The sequence below is a fragment of the Odocoileus virginianus genome, chromosome 14 (assembly GCF_023699985.2).
Source record: "Odocoileus virginianus isolate 20LAN1187 ecotype Illinois chromosome 14, Ovbor_1.2, whole genome shotgun sequence".
Classification (NCBI taxonomy): Eukaryota; Metazoa; Chordata; class Mammalia; order Artiodactyla; family Cervidae; genus Odocoileus; species Odocoileus virginianus.
Window position 1 is genome coordinate 42,602,769 of NC_069687.1, and position 20,544 is coordinate 42,623,312.

The 20,544-nt window shown below is 37.6% G+C and overlaps 1 protein-coding gene across 1 annotated transcript in view; it reads left to right on the top strand.

The window, feature by feature from the left end:
* Positions 1-20,544, top strand: part of ITGA1 (integrin subunit alpha 1) — a 225,181-nt gene that overhangs the window by 130,998 nt on the left and 73,639 nt on the right. The window contains exons 7-10 of the mRNA XM_070476666.1: positions 5,540-5,652; positions 8,094-8,182; positions 8,302-8,413; positions 9,335-9,462. Coding sequence (XP_070332767.1) covers positions 5,540-5,652; positions 8,094-8,182; positions 8,302-8,413; positions 9,335-9,462 — 442 coding nt within the window. The remainder of the gene's footprint in view (positions 1-5,539; positions 5,653-8,093; positions 8,183-8,301; positions 8,414-9,334; positions 9,463-20,544) is intronic.

Below are 20,544 nucleotides of genomic sequence, written 5' to 3' on the forward strand. Positions count from 1 at the left end.
AAAGACTTTGGCTTGGAGATCAAGAAAGAGTTAGATGAAAAGAAATAATGTAAATGTGAAACAATCTCCAGGAAACTATCTTTTAAAGAAGAAAAGTATATAAATATGAAACAGCAGTCTGAGGACAGCTGCCTTTCAAATAAATGTAACAACAGTCATAATGACAAGAATGACTATTATGAACAGCAAACATTTCTCAGTTTATTAAATTTTTTTATATTTGGAGCTTCTTCATGGAGAAGAGGTGTTTCTCTCACTTTGATGATCTTCTAGTTTATCAGGTGTTTCTCTGGCATGAGATCCAGAACATTCTTTAGTCCTCTTAATCTTCATACAAATCATTGCCATAATGTCATATAAAAAGCAGAAATTTAATATAAATTAAATTTAATGAGCTAAAGCAAACTTGCATTAAAATTTAAAGTTACAACGTTCATAGTTCATGAAACTGTGCTTTGAGTCTTCATATTGACCCTGTGTGTTTGAGTGAATATGACTGTTAACATCCTCATTTTCTAGACAGGAAACTGGGACTCAGAGAATGAATTGCCAAAGGTTTAACACAAGTGTGACAGGGCCAGGATGTGGAACCCAGCCTTCTTCCTTAAGCCAGTTCTCTTCTACAAAATACAGATTCTCTGGAACCTTGACCCATGGAAATACTTCCTGTGACACCTAAAGGCCTAGATGGCGTTCTGCTTAAGCAAAATATCCACCCTCTAAAGAATAAAAAAAAAAAAAACTTCACAATTAGGACCTCTTAGCTGGCCATATGAGTGACCAGGTCTTCCTTATTCATATTCTTACAGCATTTGATGCAGTCATAATTTATTCATTTAATACATATTTATTGAATGCCTGTTTTCTACCTGGCACTGTTTCAATCACTCAAGATATATAAGTGAATGAATAGATGAAAATTCCTGCTATTGTGGAGCTTACATTCTGCTGGGGAGGGATGAACAAAACATAAATAATAAACTTAATAAACAGGTAGATTGTATGTCAGAATGTGGTAAGTGCTATGAGAAAAAAAATAAAGCAAGATAATGGGGCTTGAGAATGTTGAAGATTCCTGAAATTCCTTCCATAAACTCTAGGCTGGTATTTTTCTAGGCTCTTGTCATTTATATGCAGCCTGGGAAAAGTGAGGCTTTCTTAGGATTAAGTGGTGAGATCTACGTTCTTTCCAGAGTTGCATGCTTGGTGTCAGAACAAATAGCTCCTAGAAAAATACACAAAATTGTTTTATGTCCTGTGTCCTGCTTATCCGTTCTGTATCACTGATCCTGACTCTCAAATTCCCTGTCTCAGTCCTGACCTATTGCTGCAGTCTACCACTGGCTGAGTTCTCACACTCTAGTCTTGCCTTATCCAGAATACACAATAGGCCATGGCTCCAGTTGTTATATCAGGTTATTTCCAATTATCATCATACTCTAGGGGCTTTCTACTGCCCTAGAGTTCAAATATAAACTCCAGAACCTTCCCTTCAAAGCCCACTTCTTGCCAGTCCCACGTTTCCTGCTGCAGGTTGTGAGGAAGCTTTGTGCTGTGTCCCAGTCACTCCTCCTTCCTCATCACCTTCCATGTCAGGCCTCATGCTCCTGTCTCCACACATTTGCCTGAGCTATCCATGCCCACTCTTCCCTTCTGCCCTTGTTATTAACATGCTGAGGTTTAACTCCCGTTATATATTATTAACATGCTGATGGTTTAACTCCCGTATTGGAGCGTTTGCTGTCTGCTCAAGCATCACTTCTCCTCCACGTGGCCTCTCATCCTCCATTAGGCTAGATGAGGCTTCTTCATGGCATGGTGGTCTCAGATTTCAAAAAAATGGTGAAATAGAGTCTACACTATCTTCTAAGGCCTATCTTCGGAAGTCACAGTGTCATATCTGCTGCATTCTTTTTATCAAGCAAATCTCAATTTCAATAGGAAGAAAAATAGATTCTGCCTTAATGAAGGACAAGGAGGGACAAAACCACATCCCAAGGTACACAAAATTCCAAACCATATACTGCACTTACAAACCCCTGGATACTATTATTTTGCCATATCCAGGTTTCCTCCGGAATAAATTTAAACTCCCCTCAAACCCTAAATGGTTTGCTTGAGAAAAGAAGCCCAAGCTTATTAATATGGCCCTTCTTCTTCATTTTTAGCCAAGGTACTTAAAATGAAGTCTGCTCAGCACTTACGGCTCCCATTCTTGATAGTTTTGCCTTCTTTGGTTTCTGTGATGTCACTGTTTTCTGATTCTCTCTTTCCCTCTCTGATCACTCCTACCAATTTTCTTCCTCCATTTCTTAAAGTCCTGTGTTACTTCCCCCTATATATTAGCCTTCAGCGTCTTCTTGCTCTGTCCTCTATTGAGTTGGTAGCATTTACTCTTAGGACCTCAGCCATGCTCCTGGCATGCTCATATATGTTCCATGTAGTTTCTGAGATGTTCCTCACAAGGTTGGGCCCAGATGCCTACAGAAGTAACCCTTATCAGTACATTTTTATTGGCCTTTCTTCCTTCCCTCTAGCATTTCTCCCACCTTCACATTTGTGCCTACTTGGAATTTCCTCCCCAAAATTTATCTGTACCAGTCTGCTTTTGGGGAAACCCAAACTAATACAGCTTATATCCTAAATGTCTCCAGAATTGGTTATCCTGTCCCTCTCTACTTCCTTAATTCAGATCTTCATTTCTCATTTACACTACATGTAAAAAGCTTTATAGATCAGAACTGATCATGTCTCATCCCTCTTTAAAAGCTTCAGCAGTTCCCAACTCTCTCCTCCTTACACTAAATCCAAGTTCTTAAAATAGTCTATAAGAGCACATGTGATCTAGATCCTACTTACCTAGCCAGATTTAAGTTCCTCTCCATCTACACTGAGTTACTTGAACTTGTTGAAAGAGCAGTGTGCATCCCTTCGCGCTTCTAAGACTTTGCTGACATTGCACCAAAGTCAAACCTATTCAGTATAGTAATAGCACATCTATATATTTGCTCCTCTGCTAAGTTTTAAGCCACCTAAAAAATGGTGTTTTATTATTTTGTATTCCAAGGGCCTGGCATTAATGTTAATGTTGAGCATGTAGGATGTTCTTAATAAACATTAATTAATCTATCTAGTTTCAACTTAAATACTTTCATAACACATCTACTATTTTTCTCCAAACTATTTTTAACTATAAAACTAGTTTAATCAATCACATTACAGAAGATTTTGCAAATATTGAGTGGGGGGAACTCCCTAAAATCTAATCATAACTTCCTTAATATAATTTGTTTTTTGGTGTACTCCCTTTGAATCTGTGTTCTACATAGATACTGTTGTTCCATCATCTGAAAATATGTAGAGTGATAATAGAAAAACCAACACTTCACACATGCTATGAGCCACATACTGTTTTAAACATTTTATATATAGTAAATCATTTCATGCTCTTGATGATTATGTCAGGTAGCTACTCTTACTATTTCCATTTTAAAGATGAAAGAACTAAGGCACAGAGAATAAAACTGGCTTGTCCTAAACCATACAGCTAAGTAAAAGGTAAAACCATGATTTGAACTCAGGAAGTCTGGCACCAAAGTTCATGATATATTTTTTGGAGATTAAATTACTTAAGACATAGAGAGCTCTTAGAAGGTGTAAATTCAACAAATCCAGACTATTATTACCATTGCTTTTATAAGTACATTGAATATAATTTGGTATCTTCTGCTTCAAGTTGTCATAAGTTTTCAATAAATTAGGTAGGCTTTTATTTTAAATTAGGTTATAATTTTTTATCCTACCATGGAGTCTTATTAACTATTGTTCTTTTCATGACTGCACAATATTCTATGGAATGACCCTATAGCAATTAATTAATCTTGCTGTTGATCACATTTCTTTTCATCTTTCATGGTTATATATACCCTATAAGCATTATCTTTATGCATCAAGCTTATTTCCCCTAATTTAGGTCATTTTTTAGGATAGATTCCCAGAAGTAAGAATTATGTGTTAACAGATTTGAACATTTTTATGGTTATTTATGTATATCAGAAGTGGCTTTGCAAAAGGCATTATATCACAACCATGTTTTAGGGATTCTGTTCAACAATTCAATATTTGCAATTGTTGTAAAACTCATTTCCATTAAAAATCCCTTCCCTTTTATATATGGCAAACTTTCAAATTTTGAAAAATTTAAAAAGGTATGCCCAACCCACTGCAGCCCTTTACGACCTTTCAATTCTCAGTCAGACAGTTTTTTCCCCACACTAAACCTCCCCAACTTTCCCTTGAGCATCTCTGGTCTGACAAAATTACCAGGCTGTGAACTGTCTGAGTCATAGCCTCCTAAATACATTCCATTGTGCCTATGTCTCTCTTAATTTGGAGATTCCAGACATGGCCCGACAGTGCAGAGCACAGAGGGGCTATCACTTTCCGTGACCAGGGCATCTATTTCTAGCAGTGCAGCCTAAGGTCACATTAGCCTTGTTGGCTCTAAAATACACTATTGGCTCCTGTTTTCTCGCTGTCAACTAAATCTTCCATGACTTTTTCACACAAACTTCTGTTAAATCAGGTTTCTCACATTCTGTTCTAATGTAGATAATAGTACACAGATAAGTGAAGCTATTTGCATAGGTTCTTATTAAATTTTACTAGTTTAAATTTCTTGTTCCCGAATGTTAGGACATTTCTGCATGCCCACATAGGTATACTGACTTACTTGAAGAATACTTTTATGCTTTCTGTGTCTTCACTTAAGTCATTAACAAAGATATAGACTAGGTCAACCTCAAGTGCAGTCTTAGGGTACATAATTAGAGTCCTTTGGCTGCTAGTAATCAGTGCCTTGGATGTAGCTGTTTAGCCAGCAATAAATGAGCAGCTATGGATCCCAACAAGTATCTTAACATTCAGCTACATTCACCCATTGTATTCCTGAAGATATTATAGGGGACCTTGTTAAATGGCTTTTGCTAGCACTAAGATAAATCATGATTATACCTTTCCATTACTTATTATTAGAATGTTTTCATATTTCTGCTAAAAAAATAAGTGGTTTTAACCTGTCTCATAACTATCTCTATTGTCTAAGTACTTACAAACTAAGCATACACTAACATTAAATATGATGATCTAATGTTTCTTTTCCCTGACTTCTCTATGAAATTATCAGTTCCTCTTGGGAAAAAGTCATTTATACTTCCATGTGTGTTTTGTAAATTAAAACAGCAGCAGGCTTAACCAATAATTATGCTTTCATCCCCCAAATAAAAAAATATATTAAAGTAACATGATACAAGTAAATAGAATATTCTCAAGTCTCTCTCCTATGTATTTTATTATTTTTTTTTATTTAAATCAATCTGCAATTTGGAGAAGACACTCTGCTTATTTTAAATAACATTAAATTACTGAGGGTGACTATTCTATGGAGCTACTGTCAGTCACCTTAGAACTAGTCATACAGTAACAAAAATAAAATGTTTCTCATTATTCAAAAATGTTAATTGACTCTTTTAACTTCCAGGGTGCTTATTGGGTCTCCTTTAGTTGGCCAACCCAAGAACAGAACTGGAGATGTCTATAAGTGTCCAGTTGGGCGAAGTGAATCATTACCTTGCATAAAGTTGGATCTCCCAGGTATGTAAAGTCAAAATGTTAAAGTCTGATCCTAAACTATGCCCAGCATTCACACTGAAAGTAAATTTCAACCAACTCAAGAAAATACCAGAAGTCATCTATAAAAATTTTTCAGTTTTTATCATTCACATATTTTTATGCCTTCTGCCTTTCATTTGCTTTAGAAATTCATCATAGAATAGTCATAGACTTAGAAGATCTAACTAGTTCTATAACTTGTAACTGCCTCCATTGACCAGAATCCTTTGTAAACTCGGCAGTAACACAGAAGAAATTTTCCAAATAAACCTATTCATCACATTTACTCCACAAAATTTAGCTTAGTATTTTTTTAAGAAAGTAGCACATAAGGAAATTGTAATAGAGAAATTTAATTTTTTAAAAAAGAGAATAGCACGAGGTAAATTTATATTGAAATATATGTATTTGATAGAAATACCAAAGTTAGAACATGACTAGAAAATTCCTGCTAGATCTGTCTAGGAATTAGAACCCTGTCAGTGTTCTGTACAGTATTAAGTACCTTGGAAATGACTCAGCCTCTGCAGGTTTTCTTAAGATACTGTATTTTTCAGTTGTTCTTTTTTTAATTCAAATTCCTGCTTGTTCATTATGAACTTTTTTTTTATATTCGAAAGCATAGCTTTAATAGCTGCTTTAATATCCTCACTTGATAATTACAACATCTGGAATATCTCAATGTCACTTTCCATTTATTACCTTTCTCTTGAGGTTAGGTTACATTTTCCTGTTTCTTCTTATGTTTAGTAACTTTGGATTGTATCCTGGATTAAACTTTTGAATTATAAGTGTGGAGATTCTAGATCTTGATATGTGTCTTTGAAAAGTCTTAATTTTTTTTTTTGTTTTAGCAGGCAATTTACTTGGCTGAAGTCAATTTCCAAAGAGCAGTGGAAGCCCTTAAAATCTCTACTCATTTCTTCCAATTTTTTAGCTGGGCTGTGTGAAATTTATTCTGCACATATACAATTCTGGTCATTTAGATATTTGGAGAAAATGTATCTGTGTATATTGAAATTCTCCTTTTGTGGCTTTCCTTTCCAAAATACCCCCTCCCCCCACTTGACATGACTGTCATTGGCCCATTCTCTGTGCTCTGTTTCTTCTAGACAGGAAGACTGTGCATCCTACTTGAGGTTTAGGCACTGGCTCAGGCCTTCCCTTGGGGAAAACAAACAAACACAAAAACAGGAAACTCAACTAGTGTTAATCTCCTCTTACAAGTATAGACTCCCTTCCAGTTTCTGCCTGGTTTGGATTGTTTTCCAATGCCTTCGGATGATTGTTCCTTTTTTTTTTTTTTTTTCCTTTTCCTAAAGTTTATAGTTGTTTACAAAAGGGTTGTTCTAATAGAAGCTATTCCTCCATTATTGGAAACTGGAATAGAGTTTCAAAAGTAGCATGGAGACTGGCTACGTCAAGAGCAATAGGAAAGTTTCTGCTATAGTTCCTAACATCTCAGGAATGCTCAACCCTAGTATTAAAACCTCTAATCCAGATTATTCAAGATCAGTTCCAGGTGCTTTCAAAGCAAACCAAACTGGATTCGGAGACAAAGACAGTGTTCAGATTAGGAGGTCACTGTGACCATTCAAGAATCAATCTCTGTCTCCATTTCCCATATAAACTTATAGTAAGAAAAAATTATAGGCATGAACAGTAAGACGAGTCTTTCTTGAACTTGAGTTTTGCCACTTTTAAATATTCTAACACTCTGCTAAGCAGGGTTTAGAAGTTTTTGCCTTTCCTGTCTAATCTTTTTTATTTTTTTCCTTTTTTAATGAGAGTGGAACTTCTTTTTGCCCAGGTTTGCATGCTTTAGGGCCCAACATTCTTGTTTGTAATGTCAAATGTAGTCCCTTCATTGTGTCTTTATCCAAACATCCTGACCACTGCTCTGATCTTGCTTTGGTTTTCTTTGCAACCCTGTTAGTGTCCCTGTGATGATGAATATAATGATTAAAATCTTGTGTTTGAGTTTTCTTTTCTGGTCTTCTACCCATTTTCCTTCTTCTTGCCAGAAATCATTTTGTCATTGGTCATTTTTAACACGTAGATATAACATATAAGATGAGTGTGTAAATTTACTTTGTATCTACATTCTGAGACTAAATATTTTATTTATTTTAAATAGGAAAAAATGAGTGAAAGGCTGTCCCACATTCTGATTGTCCTGATAGTTGTACATTCTTTTACAGTTCAGCAAAAGTATTTGAGACAATGATCCAGACAAAGCTTCTGAGACAAAAGCCAGTTTTCTGCCTTTGCTTGTTTATTATACTCCTTAATAATACTTCAAAGATTATTTAGTTGAACCAAAAGAAGAATGTCCTATGATATGAGCAAACAGAAGGTTTTTATGGGAAGACACTTAATTTTACTTTGTTTTCCACTCTCATAAAAGTTTCTTCTATTTTTAGTTAATACATCAATTCCCAACGTCACAGAAGTAAAGGAGAACATGACATTTGGATCAACTTTAGTCACCAACCCAAAAGGAGGGTTTCTGGTAAGAAAAGGAAGAGTAATGATGGTTAATGAATGAGGAATTCTATGATCATAAATCTTCCTAAAAATCTGTTATATAATTTTTAATCTAATGGTTTTAATTTTTAAAATTTTTTTAAGGCATGTGGGCCCTTGTATGCCTATCGATGTGGACATTTGCATTACACAACTGGAATCTGTTCTGATGTCAGCCCCACATTTCAAGTTGTGAACTCCATTGCCCCTGTACAAGGTACAGATTTTATGCAGTGTTTTTGCAGTGTTTAAAAAGCGTAAGCAATGGATGAGATATATGTATACACAGGAGCATACCAAAAAGCTTGAAGTATTTTCTTGGCTACCAGCATTACCAATTTAGGTAAATGTTTGCTTTGCCAATATATAACCAAACCTCACTGCTGTTTTTGGAACTGATATTAGTGCAAGTAACCTTTACAGAGTCATATTTAATCATCATAGCTAAAGCTGTCACATTGTTTTTATTTAAAGGGTGAATTTCTTTGAGGAAGATAAACTCATTTGAAATACACAAGGAATGAGAACTGTATACAGAATTAATATTGAAAAAATTTCCAAAGATAACTCATACCGTGTTAATTAAAATTAAGTAGAAATGTGTTTTACTTGATGTGAATCCCAAACCAATTGTTAATGAATGCAGTGAATATTTATCACCTTTACTTTTTATTTAAAAAACTCTTTTTTTTTTTTTTCTGGTTTTAAAAGTAATGTGTCCATTGTGTAGAACATCATCTTTTTTAAAAAAAGATTTATTTAGATGTTTCTTTTATCTATTTATTTTTGACTGTGCTGGGTTTTCATTGCTGCATGTGGCCTTTCTCTAGCTGTGGCGAGTGGGAGCTACTCTCTAGTTGTGGTGGGTGGGCTCTAGGCATGCAAGCTTCAGTAGTTGCAGCATGCGAGTTCAGTAGTTTTGGCTCATTGGCTTAGCTGCTTTGTGGCATGTGGGATCTTCCTGGACCAGGGATCGAACCCATCCCCTGCATTGCAAGGCAGATTCTTAACCACTCGACCACCAGGGAAGCCCTGAAGAACATCATCTTTTAAAATGAACTTCTTTCAACCGTGAAACCATTTCATATTCCTCTAAAGATAGATGCCAAATTTGCATGATTGACTCTTTTTCTTGCAGAATGCAGCACTCAGCTAGACATTGTCATCGTGCTGGATGGTTCTAACAGTATTTACCCCTGGGAAAGTGTTACAGCTTTTTTAAATGACCTTCTTAAAAGAATGGATATTGGCCCTAAACAGACACAGGTATGTGACTTCATGTTTTGATTTCTGTTGTCCTCAAGATACAAATGCATAGATTTTTAATAAGATAATATTCGGAATACAAATTCATCAATAAAGCTAAAATTCAGGGTGAACTTTTTATTCCATATAAAATTGCCTGCTTTGACATACCTGAATTCAAACTGCTAATCACAGCTCTCCCCTCTCTTACCACATTCCCAGCAATGAACTTTCTCCCTGCCACTTGTTTTATCCATCCTGTTTTACCTTCTTATCCGTCCTTTCTTTCCAAAACTAATGACAGTCTTGGGGTATTTTTGTGTTAGTTGCTAAGTTGTTTACGACTCTTTTGTGACAGCATGGACTGTAACGCGCCAGGCTCCTCTGTCTATGCAGTTCTCCTGGCAAGAATATTGGAGTGGGTAGCCATTTCCTTCTCCAGGGAATTTTCCTGACCCAGGGATAGAACCTGAGTCTTTTGCATCGCAGGCAGATTCTTTACCGTCTGAGCCACCAGGGACCCTTGGGGAAAAAACGGAGTATTTTTAAACTCTGTAGTATTTTGGGGTCATCTGAATATTTGATTTTATTTTTACATTTATCTATTACACTGTAAAAATTTTATTTCTTTGTAGCTATCTGTGGAAATTAGTGCAGCTGTGACACATTTGAAGTTGCTCCACAAGTTTAGGAAGAAAACCTACAAGGCTATTTTAGAGGAATAATCTGAGGATTGGTGCCTGCAACTCAGTTTTGTAAAGAAACAGCTGACAATCAATTGCTTATACGCTCAACGAACTCTGCTGCAGTTCTGATGTTTCCATCTATGAGAGCTGTAATTAATTTTACATTCCAGTAGTGAGTCCCAATAGAAGAGCTGTTCTGTCCAGCACCATTTGAATTCCAGCCTGCCAGAGTGAGCTTCGTGGAGTTATATGTCTCTCTGGGAGGGAACAGTGGCTCCATTCAGAGGAATGGGGGTGAACCCTGGGGTCCAGATGCTACCAGTGAAGGGAAGGGACACAAACTTGCTGAGAAGAGTCAGGTCATATTTCCTCGGTTCCAGGACCCCATTCCACAAAGAGAAAAGTTTCAGAATGCAGCCCTGTGCACTGAGTCACTTGTAGTACCTTCAGATTTCACTCGAGGGAACCTGCTTCCTACTGAGGGAGGAGCTACTTCAGTTTCTGAGTTTTTATGTCGTATTTTGCTTGCATCGTTCATGGTGGAGTTTAGCCAGACTTATTCATTCCTTTATTTGGAGGTTTCTCCTGAGGGTTTGCTATGTACCAGGCTCTGCGTGAGGGCTTGGATAATCATGGAAAAATAGACAGACACGGCCACTGCCTTCCTGGAGCCTCTGTATAACAATGTGTCTCTAAGTGCGGCTCATGGAAGTCCCACTTCGGAATCCCAGAGGTACTTGGATTGTACCCCAGACTTTAAGAATCAGAATCTCTGAGAGTGAGGCTACAGAGCCTACATTTTGAGTAAGCAACCCACATAATTTTTAACAGGTAAACATTGAGAAACCATGGACTAATGAATTAGCGTGTTGATGTGTGTGGTGTGTGTGTATGTGCTTATTGCATCCTCCAGATTACAGGGACCTCAAGACTGAAGCCTTTATATCTCTTTTTATCCTTGTCAGTGGTCGGCCCAGTGCTTTGCTGGGCTTTTTTAGTGGCCCTTTAATGAGCACCTGTTGAATAAGTGTGTGTATCATACTGAATGCCTTTTTGCATTTTTCTCTGATAGATGAACATTTAATGAGACTTTTTCATTTGCTGGGATTTTAATAGTCTTCTAAGTATATTATTTATATGTTGGGTTTTAGTGTTTATACTTCAGTGATTTCTAATCTTTTTCTATGTTGGCTTAAGCTGTATTAATGACTAGTTTCATAAGTAATTCTCTAAACAAAAGGGTTTGAGAAGGACATTCACTAAGCCATCACTTTTGCCAAACTCTATTTAATAGGGTTTTAAGTACAACAAATTTAAATGCTCTTTAAAGTTTGATCTTCCTTTAGTGAAGTCAGATAAGAAATTCATTCATAGTAATTTAAAAAGAAATGTGTACTAAAAAGTATGCTTTTCTTTCATGTGGTCTTATAGTAATTCTCTCTAAAAACCTAAACAATTTGCTTTAACAATCATTTTTTCTCCTGGTTGGTTGCTAACATAATTTAAATAGGTTTTTTTTTTAATCTTTAGTTTTTGTTCCTTTTCATTTGAAGCACCCAGTCCTGCCCTAGAATTTGCAGAATTAGCTTCTGAAATTTTCCCTCCCCCTTATTTATCCTCCCTATCTCTCCATTCCTGAAAGGGGCAGCTACAAAAATGAATTTTGAGAGGTATTACCCAGAAGAAGTTGCAAAACTGGAAAGTTAAGAGCTGGATACAGGACCCAGACTCCTCACCCATATCAAGGGTATAAAGGCACTAAGAATAGAGTTGGCCAAATTTGTGAAGAGTGTTTCCCTCTAGAAAGAGCCTGGTGAGAAAGGCTTTGGTGGGATGATACAGTGAGCTTGGGAAAGCTGGGACACACAGTTGCTGAGTGCCTGACTCCTACACTAAAGGGCAAGGTAGCTGTCTGGCTGCTGACAAACGAGTCACGATGCGGGGATTGGCCTCACACCTAAAGTTGTCAGTACAAAGAACGTACGTTTCTCGTAGCTTGTCATGGAGTCATGCTTGCTCCTGTCCATAGAATCGCCTGGAAGTGAGTGGAAGCCTCTGCAAAGAACAGCTGACGCTATCCCCAATTCCTAGGGATCACGGTAGTGAGATGCATTCACTCAGGCAAGGATGCAGGTGAAGGGAGATCTCCAAAGAGCCCACTAAAAAGGTAATACCTGTTATTAGCACCTGACCCTTCTCAGATCGGCACCAGTAGAATTTTGGTACCCTTTATTTATTTGTCTTCCCTCCCTCTGTCCACATCAGAAATTATAGTCAGCAATCTAAGGGGCGGGAGCAGAGAAACAAAGAAACAGCCAGTCATGCCCCTTCCTCAACAGCATGCATCTCTCCTCCCTTGAAAGGAGGAGGAGAGAAGATTTAATTATAGATCAACTTGATGTTTTGTCTTGTTGGTTTTGTTTTAATGTAGATTGAGCCATATGAAATTGTTGCTATTTGATTATGTTTTTAACTTTTTATTTTATATTGGAGTATAGCTGATCAACAATGTTGTGACAGTTCCAGGTACACGGCAAAAGGACCCAGTCACACATATACATGTATCCATTCTCCTCAAGTCATTTGATCATTTTGACTTACAAATACAGCAATTTCATGTTGTACAGCCTAAATTAAAATATAGAGCTTTTTAAAAAAAAACAGATATTTTAAAACTAAAAATAAGAAAAGCCATAAGAAAGACATTTATCTTTCCATCCAGTGAGAGTAGAATAATTTAACCCTAAATAAGTTTTACAGGGATCACGGGCCCCCCAAAATTTAGATTCTAATTATACCTTGTGAGTTCCTGTTTGTTATATTAATTACAGTTATTCACTTGATCAAGGTCGAGTATTATGGCCTACTTTCTGCAGTCATAGATTTTCATGTAGTAATTGCAATTATTGGAAGTTAGTCTCAAAGATATGAACCATTTCTGGAAGTAATTTTCTCCTCCACAAAAAAAAAAAAGGAAGGAAGAAAGGGAGGGAGGAAAATAAATTTTAAAACTTGTGTTAAAGTTTCCATACGACAATTAGTATACATTAAGAAAATGCAATGCAAATGACAAAAACATCAACCCTAAATAGTTACTCAGAATTTCTCCAATGTCTCTGTGTGGTCCCATTAAGACTTTTGCAAACATAGTCAAGGAACTTTTGCAAACCAAATTTTTATCCAAGACAGAGTAAAGGCTATAAAATCACCTTTTAAAAAACCACCTATAAAAACAAACCTGAAGCACTCTGGGCTTGCCATAAAAGATATGATGGTATAAACATTATGGAGGTCTTATTGATCCTCAATACCTAAACATAGCATTGCTTTTAATAATAAATGAGAATGATATAAATATGCCATATACAAGTGCATTACCCTAAATAAAACCAGTAAATTGTGAGGCTTGATATAAAAGTGAAATATACTAATGGAACAATGTCTAGATTGTTCCCATCAAGAGTGTAGCATAACATTAAACCAGGCAAAATGAAAGGGGGAAATTAATTAAATTTTAGGAATATTATTTATCTTTCTTTTTACTACACATTTTATGGCCGTTTCCTAGGAGCCTTAAATATGAGGGCTGATGCATTGTTCTGAGGTCTGAGAAGGCTATCTGAGGCGTGCAGCCAAACCCTGGTCTATCAGGTTGTGTTGTGAATGAGGTGAATCTCCTTCTCTAGCCTCTTTGTCTCTGTTGTCCGCTATCCCCATCCATCACTCATCTGAATTACTTTTCCCATGTAAAGTTCAGATCATGACATTTCCGTGGATAAAAATTTCCTATCTCTGTCTGCTGAATAATACCCAAGTTCTCCAGTGAATTATAAGGCATTTGTCACCTACTGCCTGCGCACTGCCTCCTTCTCTCCTTGCCCTGCAGTCACTCCTGCCTTGTCCTCCCCTAAACACATTGCTCTGTGTTCACAGGATTCTGTCTGCCTGGAAAGCCCTTCTCCACCCCAGGCCCCACGTGCTAGATGAACTTCTGAGACTCAATGCAAATATGACTTTCTCTATGGCTATTCCACCCACCCTTGCTAGGAGAAGTCCCTTCCCCTCCACATCCCCACAGCATTTGCACACGGTTAATCAACTGCTCTCATCACTCAGAAGCATCGCTTTTTGTTTCATGATCTCATCTGTCCTGGTGGAATGTGAGTTAAACAATGACAGTGTTGTGCGTTAATCCTTATATTTATAGAATACAGTTCAGAGTTTGTGTGTTGCCTAGCAAATAGGAAGCAAGTCATTTATGTTGGAAAAATGTAATTTCTGGAATTTTTAAATTTCTCTTTGTGTTAAAAATCATTATTGTAGTGACCACCATCTCTCACTCTCCCACTCGGCTTCATGAAGTCATCGGGCTAGAAGAGACTTGATTGAAGGGGACTCTCCCCTGCCAAGACACTGTTCTACATTGTGTTTTTGTTGTTGTTCAGATGCCCAGTCATGTCCAACTTTTTGTGACCCCATGGACTGCAGCACGCCAGGCTACCCTGTCTTCACCGTCTCCCAGAGCTTGCTCAAACTCACGTCCATTGAGTCGGTGATGCCATCCAACCATCTCACCCTCTGTCATCCCCTTCTCCTCCTGCCTTCAACCTTGCTCAGCATCAGGGTCTTGTCTAATGAGTTGGCTCTTCACATTGGGTGGCCAAAGTATTGGAACTTCAGCTTCAGCAACAGTCCTTCCAATGAATATTCAGGACTGATTTCCTTTAGGATTGACTGGTATGATCTCCTTGCTGTCCAAGGAATTCTCAAGAGTCTTGTCCAATACCACAGTTCAAAAGCACCAATTCTTCAGCACTCAACTTTCTTTATGGTCCAACTCTCATATTCATACATGACTACTGGAAAAACCATAGCTTTGACTAGATGGACCTTTGTTGCAAAGTAATGTCTCTACTTTTTTAATATGCTGTCTAGGTTGGTCATAGCTTTTCTTCCAAGGAGCGAGCGTCTTTTAATTTCATGGCTGCAGTTGCCATCTGCAGTGATTTTGGAGCCCAAGAAAATAAAGTCTGTCAGTGTTTCCATTGTTTTCCCATCTATTTGCCATGAAGTGATGGGACTGGATGCCATGATCTTTTTGGAATGTTCAGTTTTAAGTCAGCTTTTTATCTCTCCTTTTTCACCTTCATCGAAAGGCTCTTTAGTGGTGTTATCTGTATATCTGAGGTTATTGATATTTCTCCCTGCAGTCCTGATTCCAGCTTTGCTTCATCCAGCCCAGCATTTTGCATGATGTACTATCCATATAAGTTAAATAAACAGAATGACAATATACAGCCTTGACATACTTCTTTCCCAATTTGGAACCAGTCTGTTGTCGCATGTCTGGTTCTAACTGTCGCTTCTTGATCTGCATACAGGTTTCTCAGGAAACAGGTAAGGTGGTCTGGTATTCCCATCTCTTTTAAGAATTTTCCACAGTTTGTCATGATCCACACAGTCAAAGGCTTTTGCATAGTCAGTGAAGCAAAAGTAGATGTTTTTCTGGAATTCTCTTGCTTTTTCAATGATCCAGCGGATGTTGGCAATTTGATCTCTGTTCCTCTGCCTTTTCTAAATCCAGCTTGAATATCTAGGAGTTCTTGGTTCACATACTGTTGAAGCCTGGCTTGGAGAATTTTGAGCATTACTTTGCTAGCATGTGAAATGAGCGCAATTGTGTGATAGTTTGAATATTCTTTGAACTTTGTGTTTTAGGCTTTTCTTTTCAGGTGTTCAACACATGTAGCCCCATTCACCTCTGGTCTCAATTTCTCCCATAGTCTTCCCCCTCTTAACATCTTCTAGCCTCATATTTTTGAGTATGTGTCAATTTTATTGCATCACCTTCCATCAAGCAAGAGACCAACTAAAGACCTATCATATACCAACTTTATTGTGTTTCTGAGAATTTATTTCATTTACCTGTGAGCCAGTCCTGTTCATATGCCTCTCCGTAGAGACAAAGGTTAAGCCCAGATTCAGTTAATACGGTCTCAGGATGGTTTGTGTTGACACTTAACTTGAATCCACACTCTAATTAATTACAGTAGAAGCATGTTGTAAGGCAGGGCTTTTGTTCCGTAGTTGGGTAAAAGAAAACATGAAATGACCAGACCCAAAGACTGAGGACTTATGTAAAGCTGTTGTACATCCTACAAACACACAGAAAACCTTATAATGTTTTCCTGTCATTATTCTCCTAAAAAGGCCATTGATTGGATAATATTAACTGTTGAATGAAAACCCAGAAACTAAACTCATGCTGGGCATTACAATTTAGACATGGTGTTATAACTCCAACTTAACATTACAAGGTAATGGTAGAATTCTAAAGGAGGAGATAATTCCATTCCTTCATAACTCCTTGATGTAGTATATATAATAGCTACTTTAAACGTTTCTCTTTCTTAAATTCTCTTGTCATTCTTTTGTGACTTTTTTATGAGAAAAAAAATAGTAATTTTTCTGATTTCTAATAGCATCATTCCTTCCATATTCCTCACATTCACTTCCCTCTTTGCTCTACTTTTAAAAGAAAGGAAGCCATTTGGATAATTCATTTTAATCCAGCAGATATTTATGAAGTATCTTATTGATAAAGTATTATGCTAAGTGTATAGCAATATAAATAACAAACTCTAAAACTTTGTCTCTAATCCTGAAAAACTTCCAACTTAAAGTCAAGGCCTATATTTGGAAAACTGCAATGCATGACTGTTTGCTAAGTTGCTTCAGTCGTGTCCAACTCTTTGTGACCCCATGGACTGTAGCCCACAAGGCTCCTCTGTCCATGGAATTTCCCAGGCAAGAATACTGGAATGGGTTGCCGTTTCCTTCTCCAGGGGATCTTCCCAACCCAGGGATTGAACCTGCATCTCTTATGTCTACCTGCATTGGCAGGTGAGTTCTTTACTGCTAGCACCACCTGGGAAGCAATCCATGACAATGTGATATAAATATAACAGGTGTGAATGAAGCAGAACAATGAATTGATCTTTATAAACAGGTAATTCACAATTAGAATAAAATAATATTTTCCAAGCTATGTCGTTTGAGGTGTGGAACATGTTGCACATAAAAAATAAATTCCCTTAACTAAGAATAAAATACATCAGGTCTTCCAATTTGTGATTCACAATGCATGTTTTCATATTAAAGACTCTGAGAGCACTTTCAGAGTAATCCACTTTTGAGTCAGTGCAGAGCAATTCAGGAGTAAGGGAAAGCCTTGCTCTTTTGTAGTATTTGAAATTTGTGGCCTTTTTTCCTTACAACAGAAGGAGGCAGACAGAGACAGAAAAACTGTTAAACTTTGTTTTAATGATTGCTTTCTGAAAGTGTGTGATTATGGACTTTTAAAAAAATTATACCTAGCAACTTAGAAAGTTTGTATTCCCTGGAAAAGGAGGGTAAGGAGACATTCGTTTGGGGTTTATCTGAAACATGAATGTAAATTTTATATTGAAGTGGGAGGTTCTAAATGTTCCTGTTACTCTTGTAGCAGGATTCTCAGCCAGTTGTGTGCCTAGTTTATGCTATACTGTGAATCAGCTTGCAGTTGTAACTACTTAATCAAGAAGTTCAAACTACATCTCCCCAGGAGCTAAATGTGTCCCTGACAGTTGTCTCTGAAAAGTAACTGTTCCTCTATTGTTACTCATCCCTCACTTTGTGAGAGTTTATTGTTGGGGCTTCCCTGGCAGTCCAGTGGTTAAAACTTCACCTTCCAAGGCAGGGGGTGTGGGTTTGATCCCTTGGTGGGGACCTAAGATCCCACATACCTAGCAGCCAAAAAAGAACCTCATAGAAAACAGAGCAATGTTGTAACAAATTCAATAAAGACTTTTAAAATGGTCCACATCAAAAATCTTTTCAAGAAAGAGCCTAATTTTACTATCTTCATCGACTTGTCTTATACTGATGCCATAAGCTACTCTTCACATTCTCCCTTAAAGAAAGCCCACGGTTAACCTAGTTGTATCTTTTAGCTGCCGTCTCTGCCTACTTTTTTTCATTTAGTAAGAATGCCTAGAATCGTTCTATCTTTACTACTCCTCTGCAGTTCTCTGCTTAGCTCCACCCTCTGGGTCTTTGGACCATTTCAGTACAATTGGCTGCTTCAAGTCAAATATGATGATTATTGGTTTTTTATCTTTTTCTCAATCCTGAAATGATTTAAATGTCTTTAATGATCATCCTTGACAGATCTTCCAGGCTCAAGACTGCTTTTTTTTGCTTTCTCCCATTCTACTTTTATAACTAACTGTCTGTTCTTGACCTGGGCAGCTTGTTTAGGAACCTGGATCCTCCTTCCTGCCTGAGGGCTGACCTGTGAGACAATAAATGTGTTTATGATTCCCTCACCATGTGTGTTCATCACTTTTTCTCTTAACATAAGAGAGAATTTCTTAAGAAATTCTTAAGAAGTAAGAATTTCTCTTAAAATTTCTCTTAAATAAGAATTATTTAATTCTCATATTTTTTTGACTTGGTTACATATGCACCTATACTCATTATTTTAGTACAGATCTGTTTCACCTGCATTAAATTTATAAAGTAAGCTGGGTCTTAAATCACTCCTATTAAAGTGAGTCTCACACAAAGCATTATGTACGTTTAGTGATGTGGCTATTTTCCTGTGATGAAAATTAATAAATGGCACCCTTTTCTGAGGAAGACACAGCAGAAACCTTATTCTGATTCCTAAGGAAACAAGAACTCCCATGTCAGCCAGGAACCTACACTGAATGTCATCTTCCTGAGATGTGAGTTTCCACTGCCCTCTTCTAATTTCCCACGCTTCTTCATATCTCTCTTTTTCTGTTTATCATTATTTCCCTCCTATCTCAGTTTTCTACTTGCCTATGTGAAGTGGTACACTCATCTAGTAAGAATGTACGAGGGTCAACTGTGAGCAAAGCAAAATAGTGGCCCAGGATAAGAGAATACCAACAGCTATGACGCAGTCCTGCACTTTACCCCTGCCTGCCCCTTCAGAACTTATAATGCTGTTGAGAGATAAAGCATGTGGACAAAAGCTGAGAAGAATGCTGTGCTCGCAGGAGCAGCACAGACAAGTTTGCTTTAGAGTTTGGAGAAAGGGAAGATCACTGTGGACTCTATTGGCAACTAGGTGGACGAAGCTGCATAGAAAGTGAGACTTGAATCTTACCAAAAGGGTAGGACTTAGCTTAGTTGCAGGGATAAGGAAGGGCATTTGGTCTGGGTAGAATCCTGAAGATGAGGATGAAGAGAGAATGTAGGGCCAGATGGTTGGGTGGCTGAAACTCAGGGCAGGGGGAAACTGAATTTTAACCTATAGGCCTAGTGTTTCAAGAAGCAGCTTGAAGTTGTATCTGTTTTCTATTTTAATTAGAATTGCAGTTCTCTTTTAAAGTATATTTCAAAAAAAAAATTTTTTTTTCATAAAATATATTTCAACGTCATTGATGTAGGTAATGAAGAGTTATTGGAGTTTTTGAATAACAAAGGCATGTGATAAAAGCAGACTCTTAACACAGTTTATCTACTATCACCGTGTAGAAGGATTTGAAGACAGTGGAAATGGAGGGAAGGAGATCAGCAGTGTAGAGACCTTGATTGCCACGGTCCAGGTTCAAGGCAGTCAGTGATGTCTGGCCTGGGCTGAAGAAAGAATGCAGAAGCGTAGATAATAACTGTCTTAGATCCAATCCCCCAGATGCAAACTCTGAGAGCAGGAGTCAAGTGATAGCAGTTTACAACAGGAGTGCTTCCAAAAGAAAATAGGAAGGGATTTGGGGGATCGAAACAGAGCAGCCAGGGAGGGCAAGCAAGCATGTGGCTTCCGGTAAAGCTGAGGCCTCAGCTGCATCTGGAAAGGGCTCCAGGTTAAGTCAAGGGACCCATCCTGCCTTGCCCGCACTCAGGCCTTGCCTATGGAGCAGGGCAAGGGATGAGGAGGGAGAAAACTCCAGACACTGCTGACTCTTGGAACCTTTGGGGCAAAGCAGCTCTAGCAGTCCAAGGACAGTCATCTGATGAAAGTCTCGGGTTCAGCTGTGAGAAGCAAAGTGTACACAAAGGGTGAGGGAATGAGCCGTTATGAGTTCTCTTATATCCCAACATTTACAAAAGAATGAGCTTATAAAAGTGAGATATATGTTAAGTAGACAGAGATCCATAGATAGATATGATAGATATAAGACATAAAACATTGATATATGACTTACCAAGATGTTATATTTTCCCAATTTTCCCCAATAATCCAATAGTTCATAGGATGTTCTCTAAGATATGAAAAGTATGTTGTAAATGTAAAATGTTACATCATAAAGCAGCTTTATTTAGTTGGCATGACTTCCTTCTCTTCTCACGTGAACTCCTCCGCATGTGTAAAGGAGATGCTGTCTTTTTCCTGAGAAGTTAGCACCTT